The sequence below is a fragment of the Dermacentor albipictus genome, chromosome 3 (assembly GCF_038994185.2).
Source record: "Dermacentor albipictus isolate Rhodes 1998 colony chromosome 3, USDA_Dalb.pri_finalv2, whole genome shotgun sequence".
Lineage (NCBI taxonomy): Eukaryota > Metazoa > Arthropoda > Arachnida > Ixodida > Ixodidae > Dermacentor > Dermacentor albipictus.
This window is the reverse complement of record NC_091823.1, coordinates 72,931,171-72,948,234: the sequence shown is the minus strand read 5'-3', so window position 1 is coordinate 72,948,234 and position 17,064 is coordinate 72,931,171. Positions and strand designations below refer to the sequence as shown.

Here is a 17,064-nt window from a genome sequence, read left to right as displayed (position 1 = left end):
TTCCCTAGAGTACAAAAAAAGACGTTTATTACCTTGCAGTTCCGGTTCTTTCCTTCTGCTAAACGTATACGAATGAGATCTTCGCATCATAAAAGTTATTGGCTAATGCTATTCGGTTAGCTATATGCAACAACTAAATTGTCCACTTACTGGAATAAAGAGAACATGTGAAACGATAACATAAAAATATGTCGCAGTCTTGCCGGAAGGGTGTAGCATTGACAGCGACAGTCAGATGAAGGTGTGTGAGGGAGAGAGAGAGAGAGAGAGAGAGAGAGAGAGAGAGAGAGAGAGAGAGAGAGAGAGAGAGAGAGAGAGAGGAAAGGTAGGGAGTTCAAACGGACCAGGGTTTGGTTTGCTAACTCACACTGGGGTTAAAGGAAAGTAGAATAAAAAAGAGGAGAACAGTGAGAAAGTCAGCATTGCGAGCGTGCACACAGTAGGAACGCAAATTACTACAATCGGTCACTGAGGCCGCTGTTCCTGAACAACTGCAGTAGTGCACGAATAACTTTCTGCGACATCGACGGATGTGGCCAGGGTCGAAGAATCTGCCTTTTTTTTTCATGTTTCTGTGCTGCCCTCTGACGTACGCCGCTCGAAACGTTTTGCAAGGGTGCCGGGGCATTCGCCGGTTGATGTGTGTGCCTGCGCCCATGTTGAGTGCGCGTCGGTTGTGAATTTCGTGGATCGCGATTAATTAATAATGGCGTGTCCGGGGCACCATGTCGTCCACCCATCGACTACCGGATGAACGAGCTCGAGTGCGCTGTTGTGCTAACAGTGCGGCCGATAAAGGCATCCCGAGTTCCATCTGCCGACACTGCTGCCTTGGGGTTTGTTGTCCCTTATGTCTGTGCTTGCACCTCGCTTTTTGTATTCCTTTTACACGTTCATTAAACGTTACGCATATTCAAGAAATCTTCGAGCGCAGCGTTCCACGTTGGATTTGCCAAAGCGGTGCATTTGTTTACAACGACATCTACAGTCACAGATCGCTGCCAGCTATGTCGCAAAACAATAAGCTCACCAGGCCTCAAGCCCTCACGTTCAGAATGCTTCAATCTAACACCTACCCCACGCAGAACAGACTACATCACTACATGCCTGAGCAATACACAACATCATATTGCGAAAATTGCCTTAGCACAATAGACGTACATCACGCTGGCCGCGTGGTCGGACCCACGCAAACAGGAATCAAGACTCCGCCAGGGTACAGGAAGCATTACGCAGCACGGACCTGGTGGAGCAGCTCTGGGCCGTCCAGCGAGCCCACGATGCGGCCAGGCAGTTAAATCTCCCGGTCCCAACGTGGGAGTAGCCCGCTCTATGGGGCCTTGCGCCCCGTATACTATAGCTCGCAGGACCTTTCAGTAAACTTATTCCATCCATCCATGCCGCAAAACATACATATCGGCGCATAAGAGCCACGTTGTTCAACCCTGAGACGAGTCAATATGAGCGGCCGAGCCACTTAGACGACGGCAACTGTGATCCAGACGAGCATATTTCGGGCTGTTATTACTGATTCTCGCTTTTGCTTAACTTCATCATACTTACAGTTTGCGCGTGCCATAAAGTATTATTAGAGAAAACCGTGCTCGGCATGTAAGCCGTGTTGTTCTCTTGCGAAAACGCGGATGCCATCGCTGACACCGGCAGCCTTCGGGAATGGTGACGTAAGTACAGATGTTGGCACAGCGCTGTGTCGCCGCCTGGCGCTTATTGTGTACGTGCCGCGCGGAATGAAGAGTCGTTGATATCGAATCGCTATGGGGCCGCAATTGAACTATAAGAGCACTTCCCTTCGTCCTGACTGCTTATTTTTGAAGTTCAGGTTCCTTGGCAGCGGGTGCACGAACTTGAATCATTTCGCGCAAATGCGTGTGTCGTTTTTATCTTTCGTCTACCATGGAAGATAAACAAGACATAGTTTCGAGTCTCAGCTAGTTGCTTTTCCTAAATATAGACAATTAACAACGGAAAATGTTAAATTTTACCACCGGATGTTTACATGCTAATGTGGCTTCCGGTGAAGCGGAACCGCTTTCCGCTTCGCCGCCTGGTTTTCCGCCCGTTTTTCCGCCTAGGCGGGCGGATTTTGTCAAGTTTTTTTCCGCTTCCGCCTGTTCCGAGACCAAGTTTAAACGTTGCTTAACCCAGCTTTCGCTAAACAGGCTCAACCTTGGCTCAAACTTCATGTGCAGTGTTTTGAGAGGACTGAAGCTTGTGCATTTCAACTTCGAAGGCATGTCAAAGCATTTTGGGCGCAAATAATTACATATACAAGTCAATGCGTCGCGTGGCTGTCGCGTTGTCGGTTCGACGGCTGGTCGCTTGGGGTTGGGTCAAGCGATCACGGTCGGCACGCATAATTTTGTTGGTGCCGTGTACAAGAAAGCCCGTCGCACTATACGACAACTCGCGCACGTCGGCCCATTACGATCAAATGGTCTCAGTGACACAGTGCTGAATAGTTGGCTAATCGTTGGCGGCAGCGTCTTGTCGGTCTCGTATCGACCCAGTGTTATCGCGCCTTAAACGAGTACGTGAAGTCAGGCAGGCGCTGCCACCCATAGCAAGAGGGGGCCGACGCTGCAAAAAGACTGCGTCAGCGACGTGATGTTTTTGAAGTGTTGCCCGTGTGTGGATTTTTCGGTAGATTTTATAACCGTCAGTGCAAGGCGGCAGCTGTACTCCGTTCTATATATAGTAGTCAACGCTGTGGAAGCTACGCAAGAAGTTCGGTCCCGAAAAGTTACCACTCCGCGCATTCCGCTTATGCTTCGCTGCGCACCAACAGCGTTCGCTCGCGCGAGCATGCACGTGAGGCTCCTTGCGACAAGCTGCAAATAAAAAACCGGAAAACAAAGACAAAATAAAAATCATCTGAAACAACGCATTACCAGCCGTATACCACAGTGTGCTTGTTTCTAAGAATTAAAGCTTGTTTCATTCAATACTGAGCCTGTATAAAAAAAAACAGCTGCGCACAATTGCGGTCAAGAAACACCGAACTATATCCAAGTGCGAGCGAAGCCACCGTATGAAGTCTCTCTCCACAGCGTTAACTGCTATGTATGGAACGGAGTATACTTCACGGTGCATTCCGGACGAAGCCCTGGATACTTTCCGTTTGAAAGTGGAGTTGCAGTCTTATACGTAACACACGTTTTCGGCATCGCACCGACGTAGAGCTGTAGACCAGTGGAGTTCCAACGTGGTACACGGCACAAGTGTTCGCAGCAGCGCGCGCGTCCGCGCACTTCTGGAATGAAGTCCGCGCGCTGGAATGAAGGCAATCCAACTACCATGATGTCATTACGACTCCGGGCCCATACCTCGTGGCCGAAGCTGTTAAACTTGGCGACGACCACGACATGACGGGGGTAAGATATCACGAAACTGGAATGACGACAATGGCACCACCACGACAGCATCACGACCAGAAGCTCGTACTTAGTGGTTAAAGCAGGCAAAGACAACTTGGGCCACTAAGATAGATACAGAGATAGATGGGCTCAAAACGGCTGAAGCAGGCAAAGAATGCTATTCGCGTTGAACTATCGATGATAACATCAATATTTCAAACGGCTACCAACCAAAAGGCCCACAGCAACAAAAGTAAAGGGGACAATGTGCTCGAAAACTAAAATGTAAAAAAATTACAAAAGATCGCAGTTTCACCCGAAAGGCGAAGCGTCGATTGCGATAAAAATTTGTAGACAGCTCTACTAAAGAAAGATAATAGTTTTGTCGGCCGTATAAACTTGGAAACAATCGCTTCCTAACTTAATCAACAAGCATGGTATCAGCGCGCACAAGCGAACATGAACACACCACACTCGATGAGTTCGGACACTCGCTGCCGAAACGCTGGTGTGAGCAAGCGCAGCAGCAGCAGCAGCGAGCGAAGTGACCTTCGTGTGGTCTGTTGCTTCAGCTTTTCAAGAGCGGCGTGAAAACAGCGCGCGCAGATCCCTTTCAAGATACGGCGTGCGCACCGCACGCGGCCGTGCAAAGTACGCACTTGGAAGAGTTGAACCCCCCTCCCCCCCCTCAATCCCGCGCTGCCTCCCCGCTTTCTTCCACATATGACGCGCGAGATTGAGCGACGATCGTCAATTCCTCTTGCGCCCAGCCGGGAAATCCGAAGTTGCTGGCGGAGCACAACGCCGCCCCCCTCCCTCCCACTGCCCCACGGCCTTTCGCGCGACGTAAGACGGCCTCTTTGCTCTCCGCTTTCTTCCTTCGCGCGTGCCAGATTGAGCCGCGATCATCGGCTTCCTCGCGTGCTTTCACTAGCACATACAGCATACGACGCGCGGCGACGGTGTTATCACCCTTGGACTTTACACGGAACATCACGGCGACGGCGACGACAAAAATGCGGCTGGAGTGTCCATATAAATGCTCTCGCAATAAAAATGTCCGAGTTGACGCATTTCTCGACGAAGCTGCGGTCTTCCAAGAGCGTGGGCGTCAGGAGCCAGTTAGCGCGCGCTATAATGCACGCCAGCCATTTGGCGTGTAAGATAATTGCGCCGCCATTACTTGCCCACTCCTCACGGCGGCGTCAGCAGTGATCTGAGGCGGAGAGGTGTCTTGCTCGCGCTTTCCCTTCGCACTATACGCAGGGTGTATGCATTATCCTGAGTAGCAAGCATGTTCAAGCTTTCGCCATACCCTCCTCCTCCGCGTTCGCACTGCAAAGTGGATGTCCAGTGAATCTGTTGAAAACCAACACTAACGACTGTTGGGGGGTATGCAATGCTTTATTGCTTAAAGGTAATGGTAGCAATGGAGGTAATGGCAATTTTGGCAGCACACAGCTGCTGGTCATATTGTCCGTTTATTTTTCCCTTTACCGCTCCTCGTATTCACGCTCATCCTCGGGAGTCCGAACTATACTTTGCGTACAAATAGCGGTGTTACAACAACAATGAAATCAGTCGCTAGGCTGCTTCTTTTTTGTACGTAAGGCTGGAGACGTCACTCCCCACGTCGCAAGCTGCCGTCCTCGCGGCAGCTTGCGCAGCAGTAATCTTTACCGGGAAACGTATGCGGGAAGCGCTACGTACTTCGCACTGTTATCAGGAACGCCTTATCATCAATTATGTGGTTCGGAAGCTTGTTTTGTGCTTGTTCCTTATTGAAACAAATGCTGTTCTTGTTGTTGTATGCGTGATTCGAAAAATGTATGCACTTTTCGCTTCACTTTGCTGAGTGCTTGAATTAAGCCTCTGCCTTACCGTGGTACGGGCCACTGCTGCTGCCCTGCACTGCCGCCGGGATCAGCCCACATTTTGGCTAACGGACGCGGACACGAAAAATGCCGACCACCGAGAGGCTACCAGCTTCGCTGCATAGGGAGGAACGGTTTATTGATTGCCGCGCAGCAGAAGAACAAATTTGGGGGGGGGGGGGGGTGTCCCGGCTAGGACAAAGTCGGGACTCAGGACATTTTCGAAAAAGTCGGCACCGTCCCGATAAGTTCGGGAAGGTTGGTAACGGGACGGTGGGGGCTCTCTAAGTGGGAAGCGTGAGAGGGGAGCCCGACTGCATACACGCCTCATAAATGACGCGTTTTGGCCTTGGCAACACAGTGTCGCTACGTTGCTTTAGTGCTGATCGCATTAATATTGAAGTTCATCTGAAGTTCATTTTTTTTGTAAGCCAGACATTTTTCTTCATCGCACATCATTCGGGCCGACCGCTTCGGCTTCCTTGCATGAGAGGCTGCCTCAGTGGTGACTATAGTAGGATAGAACATAAAAAAAAAGAAACAGGAGTTGGCAACCAAGGCATACGGACTGCGCAGCATTGTGTTACTCCGACAGCCAATCACAGAAGGAAACAAAGTCGTCGTCATGCGAGGTTGTCAAAATGGCGTCGTACTTGATACTTCCGGAGCGTCTGCTGTTCTTTAAGAGTATTTTCATCGGCGGAAGCGATTAGGTGTGCACCAGACGGGGACGAAGTGTATGGAGTCTGAGCATTTCATTGTTCAAAAGTCATCGGTACAGTTCATTTCATTTCTGAGCCCGTTTTACTCGTGAAACTTCACTGCCAACTGAAGTGAAACTTGACATAAATAGTCGCAGCGAGGCAAGCGTTTTATTTCAGTTCAATAAATAATTAGGCTTTCGCCATTCCAATATAATAGACGAGTGAAAACGTATAAAATTATGCGCTTATAACTTTATTTTTGTGGTTACCGCCTTATTTAGGTCACAGGAAAAGTTTGAAGTACGAAATACATTTAAAACCTCGCGGAGGAACAGTGGCTGGCGGCTATGAGGGCGTGGGCGGGGCTTCACTGCAGAGTTATGTTGTATCCGACTGCAGTTTCTCGTCCGCACTTTTGGCGCAGGCCGCGACACCAGGATCAGCAAAGGGTATCCGGGCGTGCTGGTGCGCCGAGTGACCAGGTAGGGCGCCCTCCGGCAGTCCCGATGCCATGCCCCGGACAGCCGGCCGTGCCCAGCGACGGGGCCGCTACCTGAGCACCATCGCCAGCACCACCCCCCGCCGGCCACCCGACCGGCACCGGGTTGCCCTGCCACCGCTGGCATCGAGGCGGGGGCCAACCCGCCCGCGCCCTGCGCTCGGCCAGGCGGTACGGCCGGCCACCGAGACGTGCACGTCGCCCTGCCGGAAGAGCTCGCGAGACAGGAAACAACTGCACAAAGCTCTTGTGTTCCAAAGGTCTGGTATCCCTTGCCACCACGGTATTACAAATGTCAAAAGAACGCACGACTGGGCGAGTTTTTTTTTAAAAGCGAACCTTTCTCTGCCTTTTCCACGCGGTTTGGCGTTCCTGTTCGTTTCCTCGCCGGATTGCATTATACTATATAGGCAACCGCTGGGATGAAAATTCAAAGGGAGTTTTTGTCTTGAAGAATAATTCATTGTTTCCTCCAGTGTTGGACCGCGCTCTGTACATTTCCCCACAAGAGCTTTAAGAGTGTGAAAATAATAAATACGGTGTGACATAGGGACAGAGCTTGCGCATTATTAACTTTGAGCGTGGCGCCTACCAGGCTATATGCTGTTACCACGCAGTATTTGATCGTACTTCCAATTTCTGCTTTGCGCTACTTTTGTGGGCGGGTGTATACATTAGTATAAAAGGTCAGCTTGAAAACGAGAAGCTGAGGCATTTAATCGTCGAGTATTGCACGCAGGCGCCAAAGTTTTTTTCTTTTAACTTTCAGTTATAGTGAGCAGACTGTGTGTTTGGCTGCTGAAAGCTATACGACATCATTTATAGTAGCACTAAGGGCGCTTCTTTAAATACGGTCAGTGTGCGACGCGGACCAATGTAACGCCTATAAAGAATGTGCCTTGCTTTCAGTCTAACATGCACGTGTATACGCGGCTGGGTTTGCCCATATTTTGATGAAAAGGCGTATTCTCATTGCAATGTATATGTAAACATAAGGAGAGCTTGACATTGTAACCCCGCATGTGCGACTATTAGTGGAGGTTGATTCTGCCTTCGTGAGCCCAGAACACGTTGTTGAGCGCACTGCGGGTATTGTTTTTCAGCCCTCTTCACAGGTTTCAAGGCTGCTGTACGCTGAACTTACACTCAGACAACCGGTAACATGGACTCACGAGCTCACTATCCAAGCGAGGCCAGCACGAAGAGGAGCCTGTGGACATTGAGGTATACAGCGCTAACATTAAACGGTTCAACGTACAGCATGAGACTTGGGTGTATTAACAACAGAAAGTCCAGCAAAACATCTGTATTAACTATGCATCAACACTTGGGATGTCCTTGTGCGCTTAATAATTTGTTTTATGTTATTCGATTGAATTGCTTTTTTGATTTGCGTTTAACTGCAGAAGGTGCAGAATGGGCCGTTTTGTTGCGTTATCTTTTGGGTTGCTAAGTATGTTTATGAAATACGCGCTGCTAGGCACGTTTATGAAATGTGCGTTTTTGCAGGAAGGTTTTTTGCTTCCTATCACCTCATGGTATCATCTTTTGATTGTTACACAATTTCGCGTTTGGCAAGAAGTAGTTGCTAACATTTCCAATTGCATCCAAATAAACCACTCGCACATACCTAGCTATAAACTGCCATGGAGACCGCAGGGAGCTACCGGCCTGTTTAGCTTTACGTGCTCCGCGTCGAAGCTTTTCTTTTTTCGTTCTGATGAACCAAAAGAGGAGCTCCTAGCATCAAGGAATGAGTTAGAGGGTATGACCAAACTCACAAATGAACTTCTGGCCTAGCGGCTACCAAATAATCCTTTTAAATTAATCAGAAACAATTGAACGCCTGATCGCAGTGATTGCAGATCGTACATATGTTTAGGTACTGTTGACCTATCAGCACTAGAACGTACATATGTTTAGGTACTGTTGACCTATCAGGACTAGAACACTTTTTGTCGTTTTGTGTAACGTTACGCACGGACGACCGAAAAAAATAAGGTTCCTTCGCAGATGTGGTGGCCAATTTCACAACCGTTATGTCGAAGCGAGCGAAGCTGTATAAGCGAGTTCTCACACCCTTAGGTAGTACTAGGGGTCTGCTTGCTGTATCAGTGCCCATACGCAGGCCGCATTTCAGCATAAAAGCGACAGCCTGCATCGTCATAGCCATACAAACTCCCAGTTGACCTCGGATGTGCAACCGGTGTAACGCGGCGTAAGAAAAGCATTACAGATTACTGGTTGAAAAAACCGCGCATTGTAAATGTTTTCTATTCGAATCAAATATAGGCAAGATAAGTTTTATTTTATTATCGTTAATCATTACGTTTCACTGCAAATTCAGGACGCCGACGCAGGCTGCGTTGCATTCACATTCCAAATTGACTACGCCGTCTCACGTCGGCCAGCGCCGCGCGAAAACCGCTTCAGCTCGGGCCTAACTCCGATGCCGTCTGTTCAAATACACGTAAAAGGCAGAAACGCTTTTCTGAGATAACCACTGGGCTGATTATAGTGAAATTTGTTGAATTCGAGAGAGAATTTTTTAGTGACTGTTGGAATCGGAATTTACATTCAGGGCCCGAATTCTTTAAGAGGAGCTTTCGAAATTCCGTAAGGTTGAAAAATGTGGAAGCACGGTGTTTACGAATTCCTAGCTCTGCACTAAGAACACATATCGAAGTTCTGTAAACTGAATCCGTTTGAGAGCATACAATACGGACAAATTTGATTTATCAGTTTACATCTTACTTGAATTTGTTACATCGTTCGCAAGGGTTCTGCGAAAGTCCTACTCACATATTACTGGTATACTTGAGGGCTATATATGATCCCTCAATTTTGTCCGCTTTAGATGTGCTACTAGATGCGATTTACAGAAATGTGATGTCGTTTTAGATTGCTGAGGTACGGAGTTGGAAACTTTATAGTTTCGTTCTCGGAAAATTTGCAACAATTTTTATAAAAATATTGACAGCCTGAATAAAAAATTCGCTACCAATAGTCACTATATTTAAGATTTTCCTTTTTAAATGCGACAAGCCTCATCAAATTTAGTGCAGTGGTTGCCGAGAAAAACGATTTCTTTTCTTCCATGTATTTAGATAGGAGCCCCCGAGCTAAGCCTTCAGGTCACGTTACCTTTCTGTCGTCCCTATATGATGCTAACCTGACCGAACCAGTCGATGTGCACTAACCAGTCCAGTAGTATACCGTGTTAAGGTTATTTTTTCTTCTTCAGTGAAATGGGGGACGAAGAGGAGGACGCTGGTGCTGCAAGGTCCGAAGCCGAAGATGCCAAGAAGTGAGCCTTCTTCTCTCTCGCTTGCAAATCAAGATTTCGGTCATTGCGAGATGGGGCAATGTACTAGCTACAAGAAATTGACTTCACAATGGCTCCAAGATGACTTTGAACATTGTCACCTTTGAAAGTAGATGAAACGCTTGGCGCAACCTAGTTGCTTTAGCAGCGTAATAATTTGATTGGACTGTGGAGCCCAATAAATGTGGCCCTTATTTTTTTTATGCAGTAATCTCTGTCCTGGGAATGGCCTTTACTTTCGCTGATGTGTGCATAATTTTTATACTTTCACATTTTGTTTTTATCATGCTTCCGTCGACTTCAATCAATGCGATACCAAATAGGAAGCCCTGTAAATAGTAGGGCTGACCTGCTCAGTTTGCAATGCAGTCAATGTCTTTCTATCCAGAATTACTTTACGGCAATTACAATGCAGATGAGGTCCTATTTGCGGTGTAATGTTATTACGCCAAGGAGACAGTGAAATTTATGTCTGCATTGCAACTTCAATGACTTACCTAACTTGTGAACAGCGCTCGCGCAAAATAACGTTAAACTTTCAAGGCATAATTTGTAACTGTTGATAGTTTGCTCAATGGCCGAGTTGTCCAGACATTCCTGTAGGTGATTATTTTAATTGTGTTCTCCCCTATGAAAATGGCCATTGCCTTTATGTTTCCTTTATGTTTCCTTCTTGTGTCCTATGTGACCTTTATGTTTCCTTGTCCTTTGTGTGACCTCCAGGATGTGAACTTTGTGTGTACTACGTGTTTACTCATCCTAACGTATACCTCGAGGAAGTTACCTTTATTATGCCTCTAGGATGTGTCCTTTATGTTTACGGCAGGATGTTAACTGGATGTGCACTATGTGTTACCTGAGTGTACACTTGAGTGCACATGTAGGTAACATAGAGTGCACATAACAACTGTCTTTACATATAATATAGGCAGATCTATCTGTACTGTGTGACAGGCATTGATACACTCAGCAGAGTCATTGTAAGTACTAAATCTTGACTTATGCTTTCATTTGGTCCAAGAAAACAACCCTTATTATAATTCTTGTAGGATGTGTCCTTTGTGTTTACGGCTGGATGTTACCTAGGTGTGCACTTCAGTACACACGTAGGTAACATAGAGCATATAGTGGGCGAGTTGGTTACGATTCATCGTACCTTTAGCAACAGCGCAAAAGCAACGCGGAAACAAGGAACACTCCGAAGAAACAGCGCCGTCTTGTTGTGTTTCTTCCTTTTGTCCGTGTCGCTTTCGCGCTGACCACAAGTACGAGTAACTGCTGTGTCGATATTAGCACGCGTAGAAGCAGGGCAGCGCGGATCCCGTAAATGCTTGCTTGGGCGTACAACTGAACAATTTATAATTGTGAGTTGGCTAAGTATGAAAGTTGTGTGCGGAGTATGGCCGTATTTGATTACGCGAGCATGCAAGCAGTACGCCTGTTTCACTTTGGCCGAAGTTCCGCTGCCGCTGCAAGCCAGCTATCGCCACATTTTGTCGCCTTCATTCCTTACGCTACGAGCAAATATGGTGCCACCTATGCAAGATAAAGCCTGACATTCTCAAAAACACGCCACTGGGCACCATAAGAAGCGTGTATATGTGTGGCAATTCCGAATTTCTGATCGGTAGGCGTCACAGCTCTCGCGGTTGCCCGCACACCGTGCGCCATCCCAAGCGACGGAACAGCACATGATGCGCGCTGATTGGCTCGTGCCCGCCGACAAACCACAGGACAAGCGTTCGCGCATAGTTCGTCTAAAATCTCTGCATATACTTTAAAAAAACAAGGCAGCGCACCAAGACACTTTAAAATCAATAATTTGTGTTTAAATACCAGCCTTCCTTCCAGCAACGACGTTTTTAAATCTCGAAGGCCGTGCTTTTCCAAAATTCACGCCCTAAAGAAAAATGTAGATCTCGGAGGCTAAATTCACGTTTTAACCGCAGTGCGGCGCTGCCGCAGTGTAACGGTTGACGGTGAGCTGGGTCACGTTGTTTTGCTGTGAGCGGTGAGAGTGTTCGTTACACAGTAATTTAATCATATTTTCGAAGTGCCTAAACAAACTGTGATCCGTACCGTGTGCATTAACCATCAGGAAACCTCTGGACTCGTGTAACGCCATTAGTTCGCCTTATGTTTCGTGTGATACGCCAGTGTCTTGTGTAGCGCCCGTCCGAGCGGCCTTTGTTCTCGCCTGTCCGCGTTCGCTCGTGGAATACCTGATACTGTGGCTTCGAATTATGGTGCGTGAAAGAATTTGTTGACAGTTGTGCTTTCGTGCGCTGGTGTTCATCGGCGATTCAACAGTGTTCGCGCTGGAAAGAGTGTCGCCGCGTGGTGCCTGCGAGACGAAGAAGCCGTTTGCTGACCACATTGAAGGTAAGCAGATCTGACGCTTGCGCGCATTCTCGCAGCTTTTGGTTCATGTAGTAAGCTTTGTGGAACGACAACAGAACACTTTCTGAGCGTACGTTGACCATGTTGCTGTGCACATTTAGCAAAGCGTTTCACGAGGGGAGTTTCCGTGAAATGTATCATTTCTTACCGCTTACTTGCTTTATGGAGTGATGTGCTACCACCGCCGATTGTTGGGACTTAATGGGCAAATATTTACCTAAACGCTGAAAGTTACTGTTTTCTCGGTAGTTTCCCGGCAAGAAATTCTTCCGTAGATATGAATTTCCGCAAGTTACGTTTGTAATGGATGTCGATGTCTCACGGGCATCGCGAGTTGGCACGCGACTGCGATGTTTGACACTTGAACAGGTATTAGCTTGTGTGAAGATTACTTTATTGATAGTGTTCAGATTGAAGTGCAGCTTCGCGAGAACTTGTCTGCATTGTTTGTGTTCTTCGACGTGCTCGTGTATTTGTCTTCTATATTGTAGGGCAAATGTAGACCGACATTACAACAGCGAAATTTCTTTTTAATCGAGGCATCTCAATGAGACGCTCGTTTTCATTAATATTTTCATCCGAAGAACGGGATGTGAGTTCCTGCGATTGTTAAAGACAGTGGTTTGTAGCACTGCCCAATAAGGGATGCGATTTGCTTGCGATGCTTTGCGCTCGATGTTTGCCACTCTTATAACCCACCTTTCACGGCTGGCTGTTATAGTTGATAACGATAGCGGAATGTCGGTCAGATCAATGAGCAAAGGAGTAGCATCGGAAAAGGGATCGCTACAAAATCGCGGTCTAGGTTTTAGACCCTTCGTAATCGATTGGTCATTTGATTTACTAGATCTTTAAGTTTTGGTGATAATTTCCCATGTAGTCTGATGTTTGCGGCTGGTTTTATTCCCGCCTGAATTTTACCATATAACAGTGTAACCACTTGAGATATAACTACGAGACATCTGTACAAGCAGGCACACAAAGATTTGTTGGCCAGTTGCCTACTCCTATAGGTCATGTACTACTTAGCAGCTGCTGCAGAAATGTTTAAAAAAATTTGTGAGCAATTTAATACCTGAGTGGACTGGCAGGTCAGTCTCTTTCAAACAATTAGTTAAAAGCTTCTGTGTTGCCCTGATGTTTTTATGATCTGTTTTTGACTTCTCCACGTTTCTTCGCTGTGTGCATACAGGCCAGGCTGTTCTTGCTTAAATGAATATTTTTGAATAAGTGAAAAAGATTGGCTTTTGTTTTGTTTTTCAGGTGCCTTGTGAGCTCTCACCCAAGCAACACATTCCAGAGGTCTGCTGTGAGCAGACGTGGCAAACTGAAGTAACATTCAGATAGTCCAATAAACTGTTCGTAGTTTCAGACAAACTTTTGCAAAGTATAGTCAAAACTTTCTTTTAAAAGTGCAAGCACTGATCCAACCTGATCTTTCCATCCAAACATTACATATTATATTAGTCACAAAGACATAACTAGAACAGCAGCACTGCAGTGAGGAACGTACAGTGGTTCTCCAAGTGTTATACTGAAATAATCTATGAAGGCTAATTAGTTTGCAATTTTAGAACAAATTGTCATGAATTTCTGTGCCATAACAGAGTTTCAATCCATGCGCTGCATCATGTAGGGAACAGTAACCTTACAATGAAAACCAATGCAAAACTTTTTAACTCAGGAAAAATTTATAAATATAAAATGTGTACACGGAACTCTTCATCTATGCATGTCTACGTAAAATACAGGATTTAGTCACTGCGGCCACATAAAGGATGCATAAAGGTAGGACACACGAAGGAAACATAAAAGCAGTGGCCAAATTTCAACATGGAGGAAACATAAAGTACGGTAACATAAGGGATACATAAAGGGAGGACACACGAAGGAAACATAAAAGCAGTGGCCAAATTTCAACATGGAGGAAACATAAAGTACGGTAACATAAGGGATACATAAAGGGAGGACACACGAAGGAAACATAAAAGCAGTGGCCAAATTTCAACATGGAGGAAACATAAAGGATATTTCCTCATGTGAACTGCGGGAAACATACAGTAAACATAAAGGACATAACCATTTTCATAAGGGCTGGCACTGGCAATTGGTTCGCTCAATGGTAGAGCGACCGCCTCCAAAATTATTTCATCCCGCCAGTCTGATCCCCGAAACAGGACGAATCTTCGTTCAATTGCGAAGTTTTTTTACCGAAAAAAAATTGCTAAAACATAAGAAACGTATAAATCAGCAGCTTCGCGCTACCTTCGAAATGGATGGCAATGTTCCCTTTGGTGGAACTCCCTCTACCTCGCGGATTTCCGCAGAATGGATTTGCCATCTTGGAACCGCTTACAGATGCGCACTTCTTTTAGCAAGTCGCTTGATTACAGTGCCCACCCGAATTACACACTTATGCAACTTCTGCCACTTCTGGCTCGTGCTAGCATTTGTGTAGGCTTGCTCCTTCCCCACTAGAACGAGTGATACACCCGTGCGTGGCTTGCGTTTGTCAAGACAGTACTGAACGCCTCATCTGGTTATGGCATCGCTACCAAAGTACATGGTTTCCTTCTGTTGACAGCGTTAAAACCGGAAACGGCCAGGCAATTCTCAGAGACAGGCATCCTTGATCCATGAGCCTCGTGCGTGGCTGGAGTAGAACGCAATGCGAGCATCATTGCTGCAGTTCATCGACTTGGCGGATTTCGGTGATCGTTTATGGACGTCGCGTGTGCCTCACTCCTCTTTATCCTTTGGTCTTCACTTTCATCCTTTTATTCCTTTTCCCAATGCAGTATCTGGCTGATCTGTTCGTAATTGCTTTATTTTTTTTTCTCTTTCCGCTCACTCTCTAGCTATAGTGCGAGCATACACACCGTCAGACAGGCGACAACGGTGCGTTAGTTCTCTCTTTTATTGTGAATCTTTACGGAGGAGCACGGGCTCGCATTCTTCCCTCGTAAACGTTATGTAAATAGCAGCCCAGTTGTTTTGCTACCTCGGCTAATTCTACCGACTCTAAAGGCTAGAACTGCAGTCACAAGCTCGCTATCATTGACAGCAAATGATGACAAGGAGGATGATGATGATCCTCACTCATGAAATGTGCTGGCATTGGGGGATAGGCCGAGAATCGGGCGGCAGGAGGCCGTAGAACTGCGCGCGCGTAGTTTAGTTTCCTTGTGCGAGCTAGCGGACTTCAACGTTTTTCTTTCATGCGAAGCATATTACGAGAGCTCAACCCAGCTCCTCAGGCGCGGCGGTGTCGCCTTCAATACCACGTGACACCGTGACGTCACGACAGAGGAGAAGTGGCTTTGGCTCAACTCTTGCAAGATGGGCTGGGTGGGAATCGAACCAGGGTCTACGGAGTGTGAGACGGAGACGCTACCACTGAGCCACGAGTACGATGCTTCAAAGCGGTACAAAAGCGCCTCTAGTGAATGCGGTGTTGCCTTAAAAACGAGCTGTTTCTAAGGCTCAGGCGTGCGTCGCTTGCTCAGGCGCACATTTCGTTGCCGCGCCGAACGCTGCGTTGCTCGACGCTCACCGCGTCCAATGCGGGGCGCCCCTTGGCGGGTCGACGGGAACGCTGTCGCGTTTCACTCTTGAAGGCGAAGCAGCGTAACGCATGAGTTGTTTCTTCGTCTAGCCGAACCAAATATAGCCAAGCAACAGCAGTTCACCAGGCTAAACAGTGGTTCAACAACTAAAATAAAGGCTAGTATGCTTCGCATCCTGGGCTTAACCTTAGCTAAGCCACAGCCATTTTTTTTTCAATGTCTACTGAAAGTGGGCGTGTAACTGCGTTACGAGCTTGTCGAATTAGGTGTCGCGTGTAACTTTTCATTTCTAGATGGGGAAAACGCAAGAATTGGCAGATTTCGTAAAATCTAGAAAGTTTAGCTCAAATATAGTCAGAAAATCTGACAAACATACAATTACCTTTTTCTCTCTCGATACCAAGAGCACTTGCTTCGAAGGCTCTGTATAGCACGAGGCGCGTGCTGGCCTTCCGTGGAGAACGAAGCCAATAAAAGGTGGCGTATGTGCTCGAGCTTGTGGACAACGGAAGCGCACTTGATAGAATTGGCTTTGTACATTGTTCCATTATTTTAAGGCATTAAACTGTGCCACCATTTACTATGTCACCCGACAGAGGTGATGACATTCTCCTGAACCTCCTGAGACCGAAGTAAATATGTCTGTCTGTACAGTAAGTACACCGAAGGCATTGTCTCCGAAGCGGCGGAACACGAAGATTTCACGAGAAAGGCCAATTGTTGAGGTATGCTCGCTCGTTAACCGATATGTCTGCAGATACACTGTTAATTAGCTCAGGAGCTAGATCTCTCTGATGCGCGTAAGGACCAGTGGTCCGCCAGAACGTTCATGGCGGGCGCTGGTTGCGCAGGCAGAACCACAGCGAGATCGAGAAGCGGCGGCGGGACAAGATGAACATGTACATCAGCGAGATGGCCTCGTTGGTGCCCATGTGCAAGGCCATGTCCCGGAAGCTGGACAAGTTGACCGTGCTGCGTATGGCCGTGCAGCACATCAAGACGATACGCGGTGCGTACTAGTCTCGTTCACTGGCCGAAAGTGGCATTGGCTTGTGTACACGTGCGTGTTTTTTTGAGAAACTTGGTTGAGCACGATATATTTTTATTGTTTCCTTAAACATACTAATAACTGCACGGAACATGTTACCTTTCATTCATTCAACTACCATCCGGGGTGGAGAGGCCGGCTCTTTTCTAGTTGCCGACATCGCCAATGTCAATCAATCAATCAATCAATCAATCAATCAATCAATCAATCAATCAATCAATCAATCAATCAATCAATCAATCAATCGTATGCTCGATGTATCAATGAGTCGTGT

At 47.0% G+C, this 17,064-nt stretch overlaps 1 protein-coding gene across 8 annotated transcripts in view; it reads left to right on the top strand.

The window, feature by feature from the left end:
- cyc (basic helix-loop-helix ARNT-like protein cyc) overlaps positions 1 to 17,064 on the top strand; it is a 128,452-nt gene that overhangs the window by 85,665 nt on the left and 25,723 nt on the right. For 2 of the 8 annotated variants that reach the window (XM_065430167.2, XM_065430169.2), the window contains exons 2-5: positions 6,377 to 6,711; positions 7,555 to 7,675; positions 9,696 to 9,758; positions 16,594 to 16,751. In XM_065430167.2, coding sequence (XP_065286239.2) covers positions 7,614 to 7,675; positions 9,696 to 9,758; positions 16,594 to 16,751 — 283 coding nt within the window. In that variant the 5' untranslated portion in view covers positions 6,377 to 6,711; positions 7,555 to 7,613. Of the gene's footprint in view, positions 1 to 5,921; positions 6,024 to 6,376; positions 6,712 to 7,554; positions 7,676 to 9,695; positions 9,759 to 11,730; positions 12,159 to 13,439; positions 13,535 to 16,069; positions 16,468 to 16,593; positions 16,752 to 17,064 lie in introns of those variants that run through there. The other 6 variants (XM_065430168.2, XM_070535593.1, XM_070535594.1 and 3 more) reach the window with 6 other exon arrangements.